This window comes from Myotis davidii, unplaced genomic scaffold (genome assembly GCF_000327345.1).
Source record: "Myotis davidii unplaced genomic scaffold, ASM32734v1 scaffold119, whole genome shotgun sequence".
NCBI classification, from domain to species: domain Eukaryota; kingdom Metazoa; phylum Chordata; class Mammalia; order Chiroptera; family Vespertilionidae; genus Myotis; species Myotis davidii.
Window position 1 is genome coordinate 549,993 of NW_006290676.1, and position 14,514 is coordinate 564,506.

The window sequence follows — 14,514 nt, forward strand, 5'->3', positions numbered from 1 at the left end:
CGGGTGGGGCACAGGCCAGGCTGAGGGACCCCCCCACCCCGAGTGCACAAATTTTTGTGCACTGGGCCTCTAGTCTATTATATAAAAGGCTAAGTGTCCATCCATCTGACTGGTAGCTATGACACGCACTGACCACCAGGGGGCAGATGCTCAATGCAGGAGCTTCCATGATGCACACTGGCCATTTTAAAATAAACGGCACCATGGACCTGGCACCAATACTCGGCTTCCCCCAAGTGGGACACAGGCCCTGCCACCACCCCAGAGGACACCCCACCAAATTGCAGCCAATGCTGCTAAGACCCCATAGTGCAAAATGTGGCCCCCAGCCCAGCCTGGACACAGTCACTGTGGGCACCGGGTAATGACGTCATGTTATATAGCCCGGCTTCCTCTCCCTAGCGACTAGCCTCCTTGGAGTTTTTTCAGCCCAGGAACACGACTTGCTTTATAGCTAGGTGCAAACATTTCACAGTTTAACCAAATGTTTGTGAAGCATTTTCATGTGCCTCATTTCATTTGATCCTCACAGATGCCCTGAAGTACGTAGATATGAGACTTGGTGGAATCCTATTTTCTTTTCCTTAGCTGGAAAATGGAGATTTAGAAAACTTTGAAACTTGACCTGACTGAAAGTAAGAAATGGTGGACCTTGAAAATGACTTCAGGTTTTTTCACTGCACAGAATATAGTCAAACACTGCTGCAGTTAAATATTTTACCCTTTGTTCTCCCTGCATGATCTACAATAATAATCTGCTTCATGTTGATATTTACTGCTGTGTTGCTGACAATTATCTGAAAGAGAAGTTAGGGTTTTTGACTGGGCTGGAAAAAGTTTAGCTAAATCAGAAAGAAGGCTTAATTAAGCAAGTTTATTCTGTATATATAAAAGGCATAGTTGATTTGTGCATGTGTGCTCTCACTGGCACCAACTGCACGTGTGTGAGAATTGAAACTCAGTTAATTTTTTTGTAGTTGCTTTGAACTATGGAATTTATAAGCCCGATCTCCCAGGCCTGGATGAGAAACCTCGGATAGTGGTTTTTGTTGACATGGGACACTCAGCTCTTCAGGTCTCTGCCTGTGCCTTTAACAAGGGGAAATTGAAGGTAAAGTAAAAAATGGGAATTAAGTGACTAAAACCTATTAAATGTTGTATTTGTCATTACCTTAAGCTACTGAGCTTCTTGACAATGGTCTTCTTGGAAATGAAGAGGAGTGTTGGGTAATGGTATGAATAAGGAATTGTTCCCAAAGATGATGGCTCAGCATACTCTAATGCAGTGATCGCCAACTGGTGCTCTGCGGACGTCTGCAAGGTCCGAAAGGTTGGAGACCACTGCTCTAATGTTCTTGTTTAGGGAAGAAAAGCTTTTTCAGGTCATCTGTGTAATCATTAAAGATCAAAGCTATCTTAGAGATTCAGTATATCATTTGAATTTTAGTTATATTTCTCCTAACTGACTTGGATTTCATGTTGTCATTTAGATAGAATATTGAGCCTATTATTCTTCAGTTGTTTGAGTAGGAATATTTAACGTTGTAGTAAAAAAATATGATTGAAAATAACCAGGTTGTTGTTTTAACTAAATTAGGTACTGGGAACAGCTTTTGATCCTTTCTTGGGAGGAAAAAACTTTGATGAAAAGTTAGTAGAACATTTTTGTGCAGAATTTAAAACTAAGTACAAGTTGGATGCAAAATCCAAAATTCGAGCCCTTCTTCGTCTGTATCAAGAGTGTGAGAAATTGAAAAAGCTAATGAGCTCCAACAGTATGGACCTGCCTCTGAACATTGAGTGTTTCATGAATGACCAGGACGTGATGGGAAAGATGAACAGGTGCGTTCTGAAGTCTGCTAGATGAATGGGAAGAGCTCTGACTGGCTTAGAGCCAGGGCTTGGTTCTGACTGGAGTGCTGTGTGTCTTGGCCCACAGTTGTGCACTGCCTGCTGGACAGACTGTGTACCCGCTTACAGCGAGGGGCACTTCTGCAAAGATCTGATGAAAGTTTTTCCATATTTTCCACTTTTTAGTATTTCTGGGCCAGTAATTGAATTGTGGTTTCACCAAATAGTTTACAGAAATATTTTTAAGTCAGTGGAAATAAATAGAGTAATGAGAATTGGATCACAGAAATCATTTAGGAGTAAAATGTCAGTCTTTATGTAAAAGTGATTTTTCCAATGGTACCCTGTAGAACTGCTTTTTCTCCTCTACTCCGTTTCTGCACCTGTTTCATATGTTTATATTTTTTAAAAGTTGCAAAGTACAAGAGTTAAACTTGTGTGATAAAAAAACATGAAATTCACCAGGTTGGTAACATTTATTATTTTAAAACAAGATATTGGCCCTTAGGTAATTTTTCTAAGACTTAAAAAGTGTTCCTCTTACTAAGGGCACAATTTGAAGAACTCTGTGCTGAACTCCTGCAAAAGATAGAAGTTCCCCTTTATTCACTGATGGAACAGATTCGGCTCAGAGTAGAAGATGTGAGTGCTGTTGAGATCACTGGAGGCACTACACGAATTCCAGCTGTGAAAGAAAAAATTGCCAAATTCTTTGGAAAAGATGTTAGCACAACACTCAATGCAGATGAAGCAGTTGCCAGAGGCTGTGCACTACAGGTATGTTTCCTAAGCCCTTCTCTTGCTCTCAGGCCAGAACCTGTTCTACCTCATTGTATCATGGTGTGCCTAATTAGATATCACAGGGGAGTTATTTTTAAATAAGTCCATAAGGCTACAGGGAGAAGAGGATCTTCAAATGTAGAAGATCAAGAAATTTAAAGGACTACAGAACCAGTGTTTCTCAAACGGGATGAGAAACTACTGGCATGATTCTGGGGTGTCACAGAAAATGGCTGTTATGCAGAAATTAGCTGCAGGGTGTTGGGGGTCACAGCTGTTACAAAGCACATAGGAGGGAATTTGAATAGCAATGTGGTGTAATATAGAATTGATGTGGGGCAAAGTTTGCAGGGTAAGGGTATTTGTTAACTGTTATTAGGAAACAGCTGCTCCCCTCCAAGTTGCTTTTAACCTGCTTATCAGGTAAGAAGGCAGCTCAGAGGCCTGATGTTTGACAAAGCAAAAACACCAAATCTAGAAGTCAGTGATTTTAAAAAATTAATACTAGTTTGTATTTAGGACATTATAGTCAAATAGTTTTAACTAAAGTTTCAAGTTAATATGCTTGAGTTTTGATCTGGTTAACATAGGTTTTTTTTTATTTGCGTACATATTTTTATTGATTTCAGAGAGGAAGGGAGAGGGAGAGGGAGAGAGAGAGAAACATCAATGATGACAGAGAATCATTGATTGGCTGCCTCTTGCCAGCCCCACAGTGAGGATTGAGCCTTTGCCGGAATCGAAACCAGGACCCTTCAGCCCACAGGCCGACGCTCTATCCACTGAGTCAAACGAGCTAGGGCAGCATAGTTTTTTGTTTTGTATAAAGCAAGAGATTCTATGGAGAAAGGTATTTAGATGGACTACCCTTTAAAACAAAAGGAAAGAATTCGTAGCTACTTATTACTGGTTATCTGTTGTATAATTAGGAACCATCGTGGGGTTTTTGTTTTAGTTTTTTCCTTGAGGATGGGGTATGCCTCCTTAAGCCAACTAATTCCCAGAAACCTGGGAAGTTTTTATAGTTGACATATACTGTCCGCAAGTTTGAATTTGAATTTAAACCTATTCATCCAGTTTGAATTGAGTTTTGTTAAAAGGTGAGTGGAATTATTCGTGTACTCGTGATAATTCTTCCTTTCTGTCTTCCGTTTTTGAAGTGTGCAATCCTGTCTCCAGCATTTAAAGTTAGAGAGTTTTCCATCATAGATGCAGTTCCTTTTCCCATATCTCTGGTCTGGAGCCACGATTCAGAAGTCACTGAAGGGTATGTATCAGAAAATAACTTTTAGGTAATGTGATTTAATATAAAAGAGTGACTTTTATGCTAGTGTGTCTAATTAATCTAACTGGGATTTTTCAACAGCCAAGCCTATCAAAGTATTTCTGTCATTTTGGTGTTATAAATGGTGAGATAGACTTGATACAGAATGTTCCTGTTCTGTTTATGTAGCACAATAAGCTTAAGTACTTGACATAATGACTGCCTTTCCTTCTTCTAGTGTTCACGAAGTGTTCGGTCGAAACCATGCTGCTCCCTTCTCCAAAGTTCTCACCTTTTTGAGGAGCGGACCTTTTGAACTGGAAGCTTTCTATTCTGATCCTCAAGGAGTTCCATATCCAGAAGCAAAAATAGGTAAAGCACTTAACTGTATTTACATGCACAAACTTGAAATTTTTTCATATTCTTAGCAGTGTTGAGTGGAACATAATTCTAAGTGAAGGCCATTTTCAATTTAGGATGGAGAAATCTTTGTTTATTGGTGAATAAACTAGCCTACAAAGGTAAAATGACTTGCTAGTTAGTGCTGCTATTACTTCTAAGGATCTATATTTAAGAACACATAGGCATTGTTCCTCTTCTGATATCATTTATATTTAAGGAATTACCACCTAATTCCAATATAAAACCTGGCTTAGCAACCATTGAGCTACTTCTCAAATCTGCCTACGTATTTTAAAAGGTACATCTTTTTTGGTACATTTTTCTTTGAGAGGCTTGACACTGTACATCTGTTTTGACCCACAGTAACTCTAGAAATCTGTGGGAGAGCCTCAGACATCTTCCTAAGCCCACAACCCAGGCATTTGCCCTGATTGGGAATTGAACCGTGAACCTCCTGGTTTTATAGGTTGACACTCAACCACTGAGCCACACCCACACCCACCAGGCATAAATGCTGTTCTTTAATGGGCCTTAATGGCAATCATTTCCTGAACTAGTGAATTAATCATTAACGAAGGCCTATTCCAACATCTCACACTGTAACTTTCTTGTGTTTGTGTGGATAGCACCTTAAATACATGGCTGTTCAATACCATATAGTGCCTTGCACATAGTATGTTCACACTACAAGCATGAAAAGGTCAAGTAACTTGCAGCTGGTCACACAGCCAGGATTGGGGCCCAGATTATCTAAGTCAGAGTCAGCATTCAACTCCTCCTCAGTAGTGCTCTGGAACTACTCTGTTGTGCATAATAATTTCAAGCTTTGATAAAGGTTTTAGGTCACCTTACCTATTTAAAAACCTAGAAAACTGTTTTGATTATTTAATCAGAAAGAATGTATTCCCTGAAAGCCCTAGAGCAGTGGTTCTCAAACCTTGGCTACATATCCGAATCACCTGGGAATCTTTTTAAAATCCTGATTTCTGGGCCTCATCCTCCGGAAATTCTGTTTCTTTGTTATGGGGTGGGGCCACATTAATAACAAAGAAACAATTTCCGGAGGATGAGGCCCAGAAATCAGGATTTTAAAAAGATTTCCAGGTGATTCTAATGTGCAGCCAAGGTTGAGAACCACTGCCCTATAGGATGAAAATGCAGCATGGCCTGATAACATTCAGCCTTTCACTTGCTAATGGATTTTCACCTGTAGTTTGTGCTCACCTACCTGGAGAAGTAGGATAAGAGGAGGTAGTGACTACTGGTCATTATTAGTGTTTTACACATAGTGGCTGGGTCATAAATGTTAAATAAAAACAATCACAAATGTGTCCTTGGCCTTTGGACATTTCACAGCATATTAAGATTAAGCCCAAATATTATAATTATACTGGAGACTTGTCTATTTTAAGAGGTTATGCTTATAATATACATTAAAAGGCTTAAATCTAATACAGTTGGTAAAATGGGAGGTTAAGACTTTTTTTTTGGTTTTTAGAGAAGAAGGGAGAGGGAGAAACATCGATGTGAGAGTGAAACATCAGTTGGCTGCCTCCTGCTGACCCCCTACCAGGGATCTAGCCTGTAAGCCAGGCATGTGCCCTGACCGGGAATCGAACTGGCAGCTTTTTGGTGCAAAGGATGTCGCCCAACCAACTGAGCCATACCAGCCAGGGCAAAAAAGCCTTTATCTTCTTTACAGAGATGTAGATTTAGTTTTTAAATTGTCAATTTATTTTTATTTAGGTCGTTTCATAGTTCAGAATGTTTCTGCACAGAAAGATGGAGAAAAATCGAGAGTGAAAGTGAAAGTGCGAGTCAACACGCATGGCATTTTCACCATCTCTACAGCGTCTATGGTGGAGAAAGTCCCTGCGGAGAACAGTGAGCTGCCTTCTGTGGAAGCAGATGTAGAGTGTCCGAACCAGAGACCTCCAGAAAACCCAGAGGCTGAGGTAAGTGTGGATGAACCTTTGAGTTTGAATACATAGTAAGTTAATCCTAATCTATGAGAGAAAGGTTAAAATAGGTTTTGCTTAATTTTGGTTAGCTTTTTGGATAATCATGATAATTAGCAGTTGCTATATGATGATCATATATAGCCTGAAATGTGGTGAATTATGATTAATTTGAACTGGCATATGACAATGGAGTAATTTCTTTACATTATTTTTTTAAAAAACATAGACCACATATTGTGAAGTCAAATGTTGGCTGGTGATTAAGGAGAAAAAAAAACTACTACAAAAACTATTTGGTGAAATATATACCAAATATTAAAGTTGATTTTTTTTTTAATGTCACAATTGGTTTTGGCAATTTAGAACTAACTTGCTTTTTTTTTCATGGTTTGCTGTATTGTGGGAGGAAGGAAGGGAAGTGTCTTTCTACAGCACAGAAAGTTGCTACTGCTCATGTTCTTAATTTAGCCTTCCTTTAGCATGAGTGCTAACAGAGGACCTTTCAGAAACTTTAAAATAGATCAACTATTAAGTTTACTTCTGGGTAATAATCAGAAATCGCTTAAATGAGGGGGCAGGCAGTATAGTGTTTTAGTTAAGATGTGACAATAGTGGTCAGAGACCTCTGGAACACGTAGGAACATTAGTATCTGAGCCTTAGTGTTGTTCTCATGTAGAATATCTTCAGTACAATGAGTAAAATGACCAGGGCCGTGTACTTTCTCATTTGGTTACAAACACCATTGTTCTAATGCCTGTTGTGTCAGTCTTAGGACCTTCTGGACATATCAGGAACGCCTGGCTTCTGAACACTTTTTTAAAAAAACATAGACCACATATTGTGAAGTCAAATGTTGGCTGGTGATTAAGCCTTAGAATCTCAAAGCTCTGACAGAAAAGAGTCTTGAGGGTGGGGCAGGAAGGATTGCAGTCACTACCATGTGGCATATACAGTGATCTTTCATCTGAGGTCATTTGGTTGTAACTGGTCAGACGACAAGCGGTGGGGTCAGAGGGTCTGCGTGTCTATGAGCTGTCATGATGAGCCCCTGAATAACTGATGGTTGGCTCTTTCATGTAACTGTTCAGTTCATTGAAAAGGAGATATGTCCACATGCATGATGGCTCCTGGTCAAATTAGGTTTTGGAAGCTTTTCTCTGGGACAGACCTGGGGTAAACCTATTTCCTTTGCTTTCAAGAGTCAATATCTGTACAAGGCTAGGTGGAAGTTTCTTAAAAGAGAGTTATTGTCATCACATCAATCAAAATGCCTACTATTTGTGTTATTTAACTATATGAAGTGCTGTCATTCGAATAATTTTTATGGATTTAAAATTTCAAAGAAGTTTTCAGATATTTTGTGTTCATTTTGCTTTTATCCAGTGTCTTTCCCCACCTGTTAAGATTTCAGAAATTGAACATACTGTCTCGGGTACCCTGTAACCTTTACATTTTCCAAGTACACCTGCTTTCTACATCCTTTGTGCCTGGGCTTTCATTTCAGAAAAATGTCCAGCAAGACAGCAGTGAAGCTGGAACACAGCCCCAGGTACAAACTGATGGTCAACAGACCTCACAGTCTCCCCCTTCACCTGAACTTACCTCAGAAGAGAACAAAACCCCAGATGCTGACAAAGTGAGTGATACTTCTAGTTCATTCCATTGGACAATGTTGCAACATGTGATCATTAATAATATTAAATCTGCAGTTTTAAGAGCAAGCACCAAATTGTCTTATTTAGTCTAAGTAGGATTTTTTTTTCTCCTGTTGATTTTCCATGTATTTTTCCACTAAAACCAGCTGAAGGTACTTAAGCTCAACTAAGGGAATTGAATATCCTGCTTTAGACCTGAAGGCTTCTTTTGGTTTATTGCCGCACCAAGCAACAAGAGATGAACACGTAGCATTGGTTGTCTTCTCTAGTACCAAAAGTACCTGTGAAGAGCAGGGCTGTGTGGTTCGTTTCCACTTGAATTAGTCTTATAATAAATACATGGGCTACAAGAGTCTAGTAAACTTTCTCCTCCTTTCAAGTCACCTGTCAAATTTGAATAAATTAATTAGGATGATCTGGAAATAACCAGATTGCTTTCAAAGTAATTGTTCTTTTGCCCTGTTTCCACAGCATGTGTTGGAAGCTAAATTAAATAGTTGTATTGTGTCCCTTTAAAAATGTCGTTTTCTAATCAACCTTTAAATTTCATGGTCAGATGAATATTAGAAAGTTTCCTTTGTCTCCCTATCACTCTGTGCTTTTCAGAAAGCAAGCAAGTTGTATGCAAATTATTAACCTTCCATTAGTGATTTGGTTTTCACATTGTGAGTGTAGAATTCTTTACTCTTGATGAATTACAGAATTGTTGATTGGTGTCAAAACACATTTTACACTTGGTGGAAGTTTCCAGTTATGAATGTCCTTGTGTCCTCATTGCTCCTGTGGGGGTCCCGACGTGAAACATAGGTCCTGGTTCTGGTTTAAAAGCCTTCCTTGTTTTCTCCTGCTAGAGTTAATGATGCCAGTGGAGCAGCATTGCTTTGTTTGTAGTAACAGCTCCTTGATTTTAGCATCACTCCCCTCACTCACTTTGACATTAACTGATGGTGCTGATAATGTTGATACCTGTCTGGAACATGCCATTGGTAGCGCCTCATGCTCTTAGCTATAGGAGGAAGCACTAGCATCAGGCCCTCTCGCACACCTCCTCAGAGGGTTCCTTGTTCATGCCACGTCAGATGCCATGTTGTGATAATAATTGGTCTTGTCAGTAGTTGGTTTAATGTTGTATTGCCAGATACTCTTAACTGCCAGACATAGACTATCATCCAATCGTTTCCCAAACATCTGTTGTTTTCGTGTTTTGCTAAGTGTAGATATCAACTGATCCATTTGTCTTTCTTGTGGTCATGCCCCCAGAAGGTGCACAAAATATTGGAGAGCTCTCCTGTGCACTAGAGGGAGGAAGACAGAGTATATAGGCAGACTGAGTGGGTCATTGCTACTGACACAGCTTACAGCAGTTCAGAGGTGTGAGATTTCTAAAGATCACTGAAATAGAAGTCTGGAAAACAAAAGTTCTCATCCCATCTCTGTCTTTGTAATTTTAGGCAAACCATTGAACCTTTTTCAAGTTCTATTTTTTTCTATAAACTGCCTAGAATTTTAATATCCTAATAGCTCCCCAAAGTTATCCATTGGCAGAGCTTGCTGTGACCCGTGGGCTGGTTCTCTTCCTACTTGACCAAACCAGCCAACCAGAGTACATGTGATAAATCTCCTGGTTATCTTCCAGTCTATTTTCTACTTGTGCAAGTGGGAACCTGCAGAATTGGAAATACACAGAAAAGACTTGGAATTGGGAAAGTAAAGGCCGTAGGAAATGCCTACTTCTTTAGCCCTGTATTTAAATATTTTGAAAAATCTACAATAAATTATTAGCAGTAGCTGCATCGTTCTATTTGCTATTTTAAGACTCTTATTTCTTGACCATGGGGAGTTGCTTATGAGAAGTAATATGACTCAGAGGCAGGTAGTAGGGATAGGGATATATGTATATATACAGACAGATACATGTGTGTAATCTCCAAATTCAGTAGGACATTTTGAAAGGCACTCATCAGTATGGTGCTAATTGTAATCAAGGCAGGTATAATACTGGGACATAAGGACTTAAGTACTAAGTATGTATATATTACAGAGATAGTATTGACCCTAACATTGCTAGCATTGGTCAGTCTGCAGTTATTGTCAGATTCTAGACTATAATATAAAGATGCAGCAATTTAATAATATTTTTGACTCTTCAGAGTCACAAACATTGCTTAAAGGGATGACAAGGTAAAGACCAATGGAGAAAAGCTTTAGCAGGGGAGATTAAGTTTAATATGAAAAGAGAAAAGTATGGGTGAATTCTCAAATGAGAGTGTGGCATGCTTATGTGTCATTGCAGCCCTGATTAAAAACAGGTGGGTGGAAATCAGCTAAGCTTATACCTACTTCTAACTTCGTAGTTGTGGGGATTTTATTTTTGCCTATGTCATCAAGTATGATAAGGAGTTTTATTTGTTTTGTTTTTCAAGGATGCTTTAAGAATTTCTTTTTCTTTTTTTTTTTACCCCCCTTCCCAAGGCAAATGAAAAGAAAGTTGACCAGCCTCCAGAAGCTAAAAAACCCAAAATCAAGGTAGTGAATGTGGAGCTACCTGTTGAGGCCAACTTGGTCTATCAGCTGGGGAGAGACCTGCTTAATATGTACATTGAAACAGAGGTAGGTACTTCCAATAAATACTTTTATTTTAGAATATATTTAGTTGTTTGGCCCTATTGTCCATATTCCTAATAAATGGCTGTAATCCTTTTCAGTATCCCAAGTTTTATACAGTTTTAGAGATAGGATGAAACCAAAATCAACGGCTTTTCAGTTTATTTTCTTATTGATTAATTTTAGAGAGAAATATTGATTTGTTGTTCCACTTATTTATGCATTCATTGGTTGATTCTTGTATGTGCCCTGGCCTGGGGATCGAACCCGCAACCTCCACATGTTAGGATGATTCTCCAACTAACTGAGCTATCTGGTGAGGGCTTAATTAAAATTTTTAAACAAATTTTATGTTTTTTCATCTTTATAACAAAAGCGATCTATACCATTCTGCTTGGTATAAAACTGATTCCAAGTCCTTATAAAGAAATTGGATGCCAGTATTTTCTAGCACTGGGCATAGTACAATTCGTATTTTAGGCCACATTGAATATTTCTGTTAAAACATGTGCTTTTCCATAGAGTGTGTGAGATAATTAAGATTCATTTTTCCTGTATTCAGATAGGAACACTGTGTTTAGAAATTTAACAGTAAATATAAGTAATTCATCCTTGATTTTCAAATATGGCAGAGTGGTCTGATCATTATCTATTGGTCAATATTAATCCCAAGATGAGATAACCATGTAACTCCATAAAAGAAAACAAAATAATATAAAAGCCATGAATTGTTTTTTTCCCCTTAGTATTAAATCTCAAATGAGAAAGTTATGTAATTTTTTTATATAATGTTAGAAAATGAAGAACTTTGTAGGGTTTGTTGTAAGAGTTTTATGAGGTATAATTTAGAACTGTTAATACTAATTTTTTTGGTACAATTTGTTACAGATAACAGAAAGCTGGAATTAACGTTTTCTGTTCTCTGACAGGGTAAGATGATAATGCAGGATAAATTGGAGAAGGAAAGAAACGATGCTAAAAACGCAGTGGAGGAATATGTGTATGAGTTCCGGGATAAGCTCTGCGGACCATATGAAAAATTCATCTGTGAGCAGGTATGTTTAGAGTCTGGTTTTTATTCAGCTATAAAGTATTTATTATCAAACTTAGCTTTGAACCTCTACTAGATTATGTAATAAGCTTTTTGGAAACAAAACAACTTAAAGTAGAAATTGTATAAACAAAACCCTAGAGAGAGGCTCACTAGTGGTGTACAATTTTTCTATCTAGCTAATACCAATGATTCTTTAGTTTTTACCATTCACAGATACGGAGGCTTAAAAGATAAATTGAAAGCCCTTGCTTTCAGAGACCTCAAAAAAAAATTTTTATGACTAGCTTGCTCTTATTGTTTATCCCCAAAATCTTGTTTATCCATTCATTCCAAAGTTTATCAGCCCCCATTCTCCTTAGCCCTTGTCTAAGCTCTCAAAGTCAGTAGGCTTCTGAGTAAATCCCAGAAGCACAATTGTGAAAGATGGGACTTGGGGGGAAAAATGGCTAGATATCTAGGATGGTTGAAAGATTAATTCTAAAGTTAAAAGAATTTAATCTTAGGAATCTATTTTAGTCCTAAGATTTTTGTGATAGTTCAGTTCTCATCTCTGCCCTAACATTTCCTAAATTGGTTATGGTAGTGATTCTGAGATAGAGATAGCCCAAACCTAAGGCTAGAATAGCAGCACATAGTTTATATGAGTTGGGTAGGAGGGGCTGATGGTAGAGTATGTTGCTCCTTCATACTTTTTAATGAGGAGAATCCATTGACCCATGTGCCTTTCTTGAAATGAAAGCAGATACTTCATGTTAAACATTTCTGACTGACTCTTCATCATGTTGGTTCTCATGTTTCACATACAGGACCATCAAAAATTTTTGCAACTGCTCACCAAGACTGAGGACTGGCTCTATGAGGAAGGAGAAGACCAAGCAAAACAAGCCTATGTGGACAAGTTAGAAGAATTAATGGTAGGCCCTTCTTTCCCCTATGAAAGCGGTGCCTGTGGTTTAGACTATAAACTTTGAAAATATGATGAGAAATACTAATTTGTTACATTTGTTTTAGAAAATTGGGACGCCAATTAAAGTTCGATTTCAAGAAGCTGAGGAACGGCCAAAAGCATTTGAAGAACTAGGTCAGAGGCTGCAGCACTATGCCAAGATAGCAGCCGACTTCAGAAAGAGTGATGAAAAATATAACCATATTGATGAGTCAGAAATGAAAAAGGTCGAGAAATCCGTGAAAGGTTTTAATCAGCTAATAGTGAAGTTGAGGAACCTTTAGGGTGAACAGATGATGTTCTTAAATGAGAAATTTGTTCTTGGTATTTGAACTTCATAGAAAATTTTGTCAAGTTTGTTATCAATGTTAAATACTTAACTCTGCTGAATGACCATCCTTTCTCCATTCAGGATGAAAAATATAACCATATTGATGAGTCAGAAATGAAAAAGGTCGAGAAATCCGTGAATGAAGTAATGGAGTGGATGAATAACGTCATGAATGAACAGGCTAGAAAGAGTCTCGATCAGGATCCAGTTATACGTGCTCAGGAAATTAAAGCAAAAATAAAGGTGAGTGTTATTGTCTGTTCATTGCTGTGTTTTCTTAGAGGCTCAAGTTACAATCACTTGAACCCTGAACATGGCCATTTTTCCCGTAAGTCTTTCCCCTCCTCCTGACCAAAACCAGATTTCTTGGTTTATAATTGATATCACAAAATTTAGAAGACTTTATAAGTGTCTGTTAAATTTTCATTGTATTCATTTAGCTTAACAAATGTATTTGTTCAGCCACATGTCAGTCATTGTACCAGGTGCTAAACTTTCAGTGTACAAAGGAAGTCCCTGCCCTGTTAGTGTGAAGAAGACTTGACAGTAAACACGTATGGCAGTATATGAGGTGGTCTATAAAGTGCCAATTATACAAATAAGAGTTAGAAGGGGTTAGGAAATTCTGGACAGTGGAGGGGACCCAAGTAAGGGTTTTAACAGGGAAGACCTTGCCAAGTGCCTGAGGTTTGAAGGAAGTTGAGGGGAAAAAGAAAACGGGAACTACCTTCTCTCTGGAAGGATTTTCAAACACAGTAAAGATTACAGAAACGTAAGCCTTTGAAGTCAGTGGGCTACAATAAATTTCAGCTCTTTGGGTTTTTTTTGTTTTGGGGGGATTTTTTTTGAGGCAAAATTACTTTATCTCAATGAACCATTTCCCTTTTCCATCAGTGGGTATCATAATTCCTACCTTTTAATACTATTGCAAAGATTATAATGTATGAATACTTAGCAAGTCCATGAGACATCATAGGATAGTATTCACTTCTCTTTGATCAGGCTTCAAGCTATAGTTTTGAGCAAGTGTAATAAGTAAATGGGATTCTTTGAGGTAAGTGTAATTGGAGTTGGTAGAAAAGTATTGGTTCAAGCATGTAGGAAAGTAATTGAAAATGAACTAGATGGGTCTGAGTCAGTCCGATTACTAGCTTTGTTTTGCTTTTTTAGGAGTTGAATAATACCTGTGAACCTGTTGTAACACAACCCAAGCCAAAAATCGAATCACCCAAACTGGAAAGAACTCCAAATGGCCCAAACACTGATAAAAAGGAAGACGATTTAGATCAAGGCAAAAATAATTTTGGTGCTGAACCTCCACATCAGAATGGTGAATGTTACCCTAATGAGAAGAGTTCCATTAATATGGACTTGGACTAGATAACATTAAATTGGCTTCATCCTTTAATTAATAAAATATTTTTGCCATAGTATGTGACTCTACATAACATACTGAGACTATTTATATTTTCTTTTTAAAGAATGTTTAGAAACTTGCCTCCATTTCAGCATGTGTGTGGATGTTTATAAACAATACAATCGGATTTCACAAGGGCTTTCTAAAATTCTGTCCAATAGAAGATGACTTTTTGCTTTGATATTATTAAAATGCATCGAGTAATGCAAGCGCTAGTGAAATGTGTTAGCAGCATGCAGAACATATCT

At 38.1% G+C, this 14,514-nt stretch overlaps 1 protein-coding gene across 1 annotated transcript in view; it reads left to right on the forward strand.

The window, feature by feature from the left end:
* Positions 1-14,292, forward strand: part of HSPH1 (heat shock protein family H (Hsp110) member 1) — a 26,534-nt gene extending 12,242 nt beyond the window's left edge. Inside the window, exons 7-19 of the mRNA XM_015563893.1 lie at positions 978-1,111; positions 1,598-1,842; positions 2,400-2,628; positions 3,792-3,898; positions 4,134-4,267; positions 6,044-6,252; positions 7,764-7,895; positions 10,387-10,524; positions 11,448-11,573; positions 12,379-12,486; positions 12,584-12,745; positions 12,973-13,092; positions 14,020-14,292. Coding sequence (XP_015419379.1) covers positions 978-1,111; positions 1,598-1,842; positions 2,400-2,628; positions 3,792-3,898; positions 4,134-4,267; positions 6,044-6,252; positions 7,764-7,895; positions 10,387-10,524; positions 11,448-11,573; positions 12,379-12,486; positions 12,584-12,745; positions 12,973-13,092; positions 14,020-14,229 — 2,054 coding nt within the window. The 3' untranslated portion in view covers positions 14,230-14,292. The remainder of the gene's footprint in view (positions 1-977; positions 1,112-1,597; positions 1,843-2,399; positions 2,629-3,791; positions 3,899-4,133; positions 4,268-6,043; positions 6,253-7,763; positions 7,896-10,386; positions 10,525-11,447; positions 11,574-12,378; positions 12,487-12,583; positions 12,746-12,972; positions 13,093-14,019) is intronic.
* Positions 14,293-14,514: the final 222 nt, after the last annotated feature.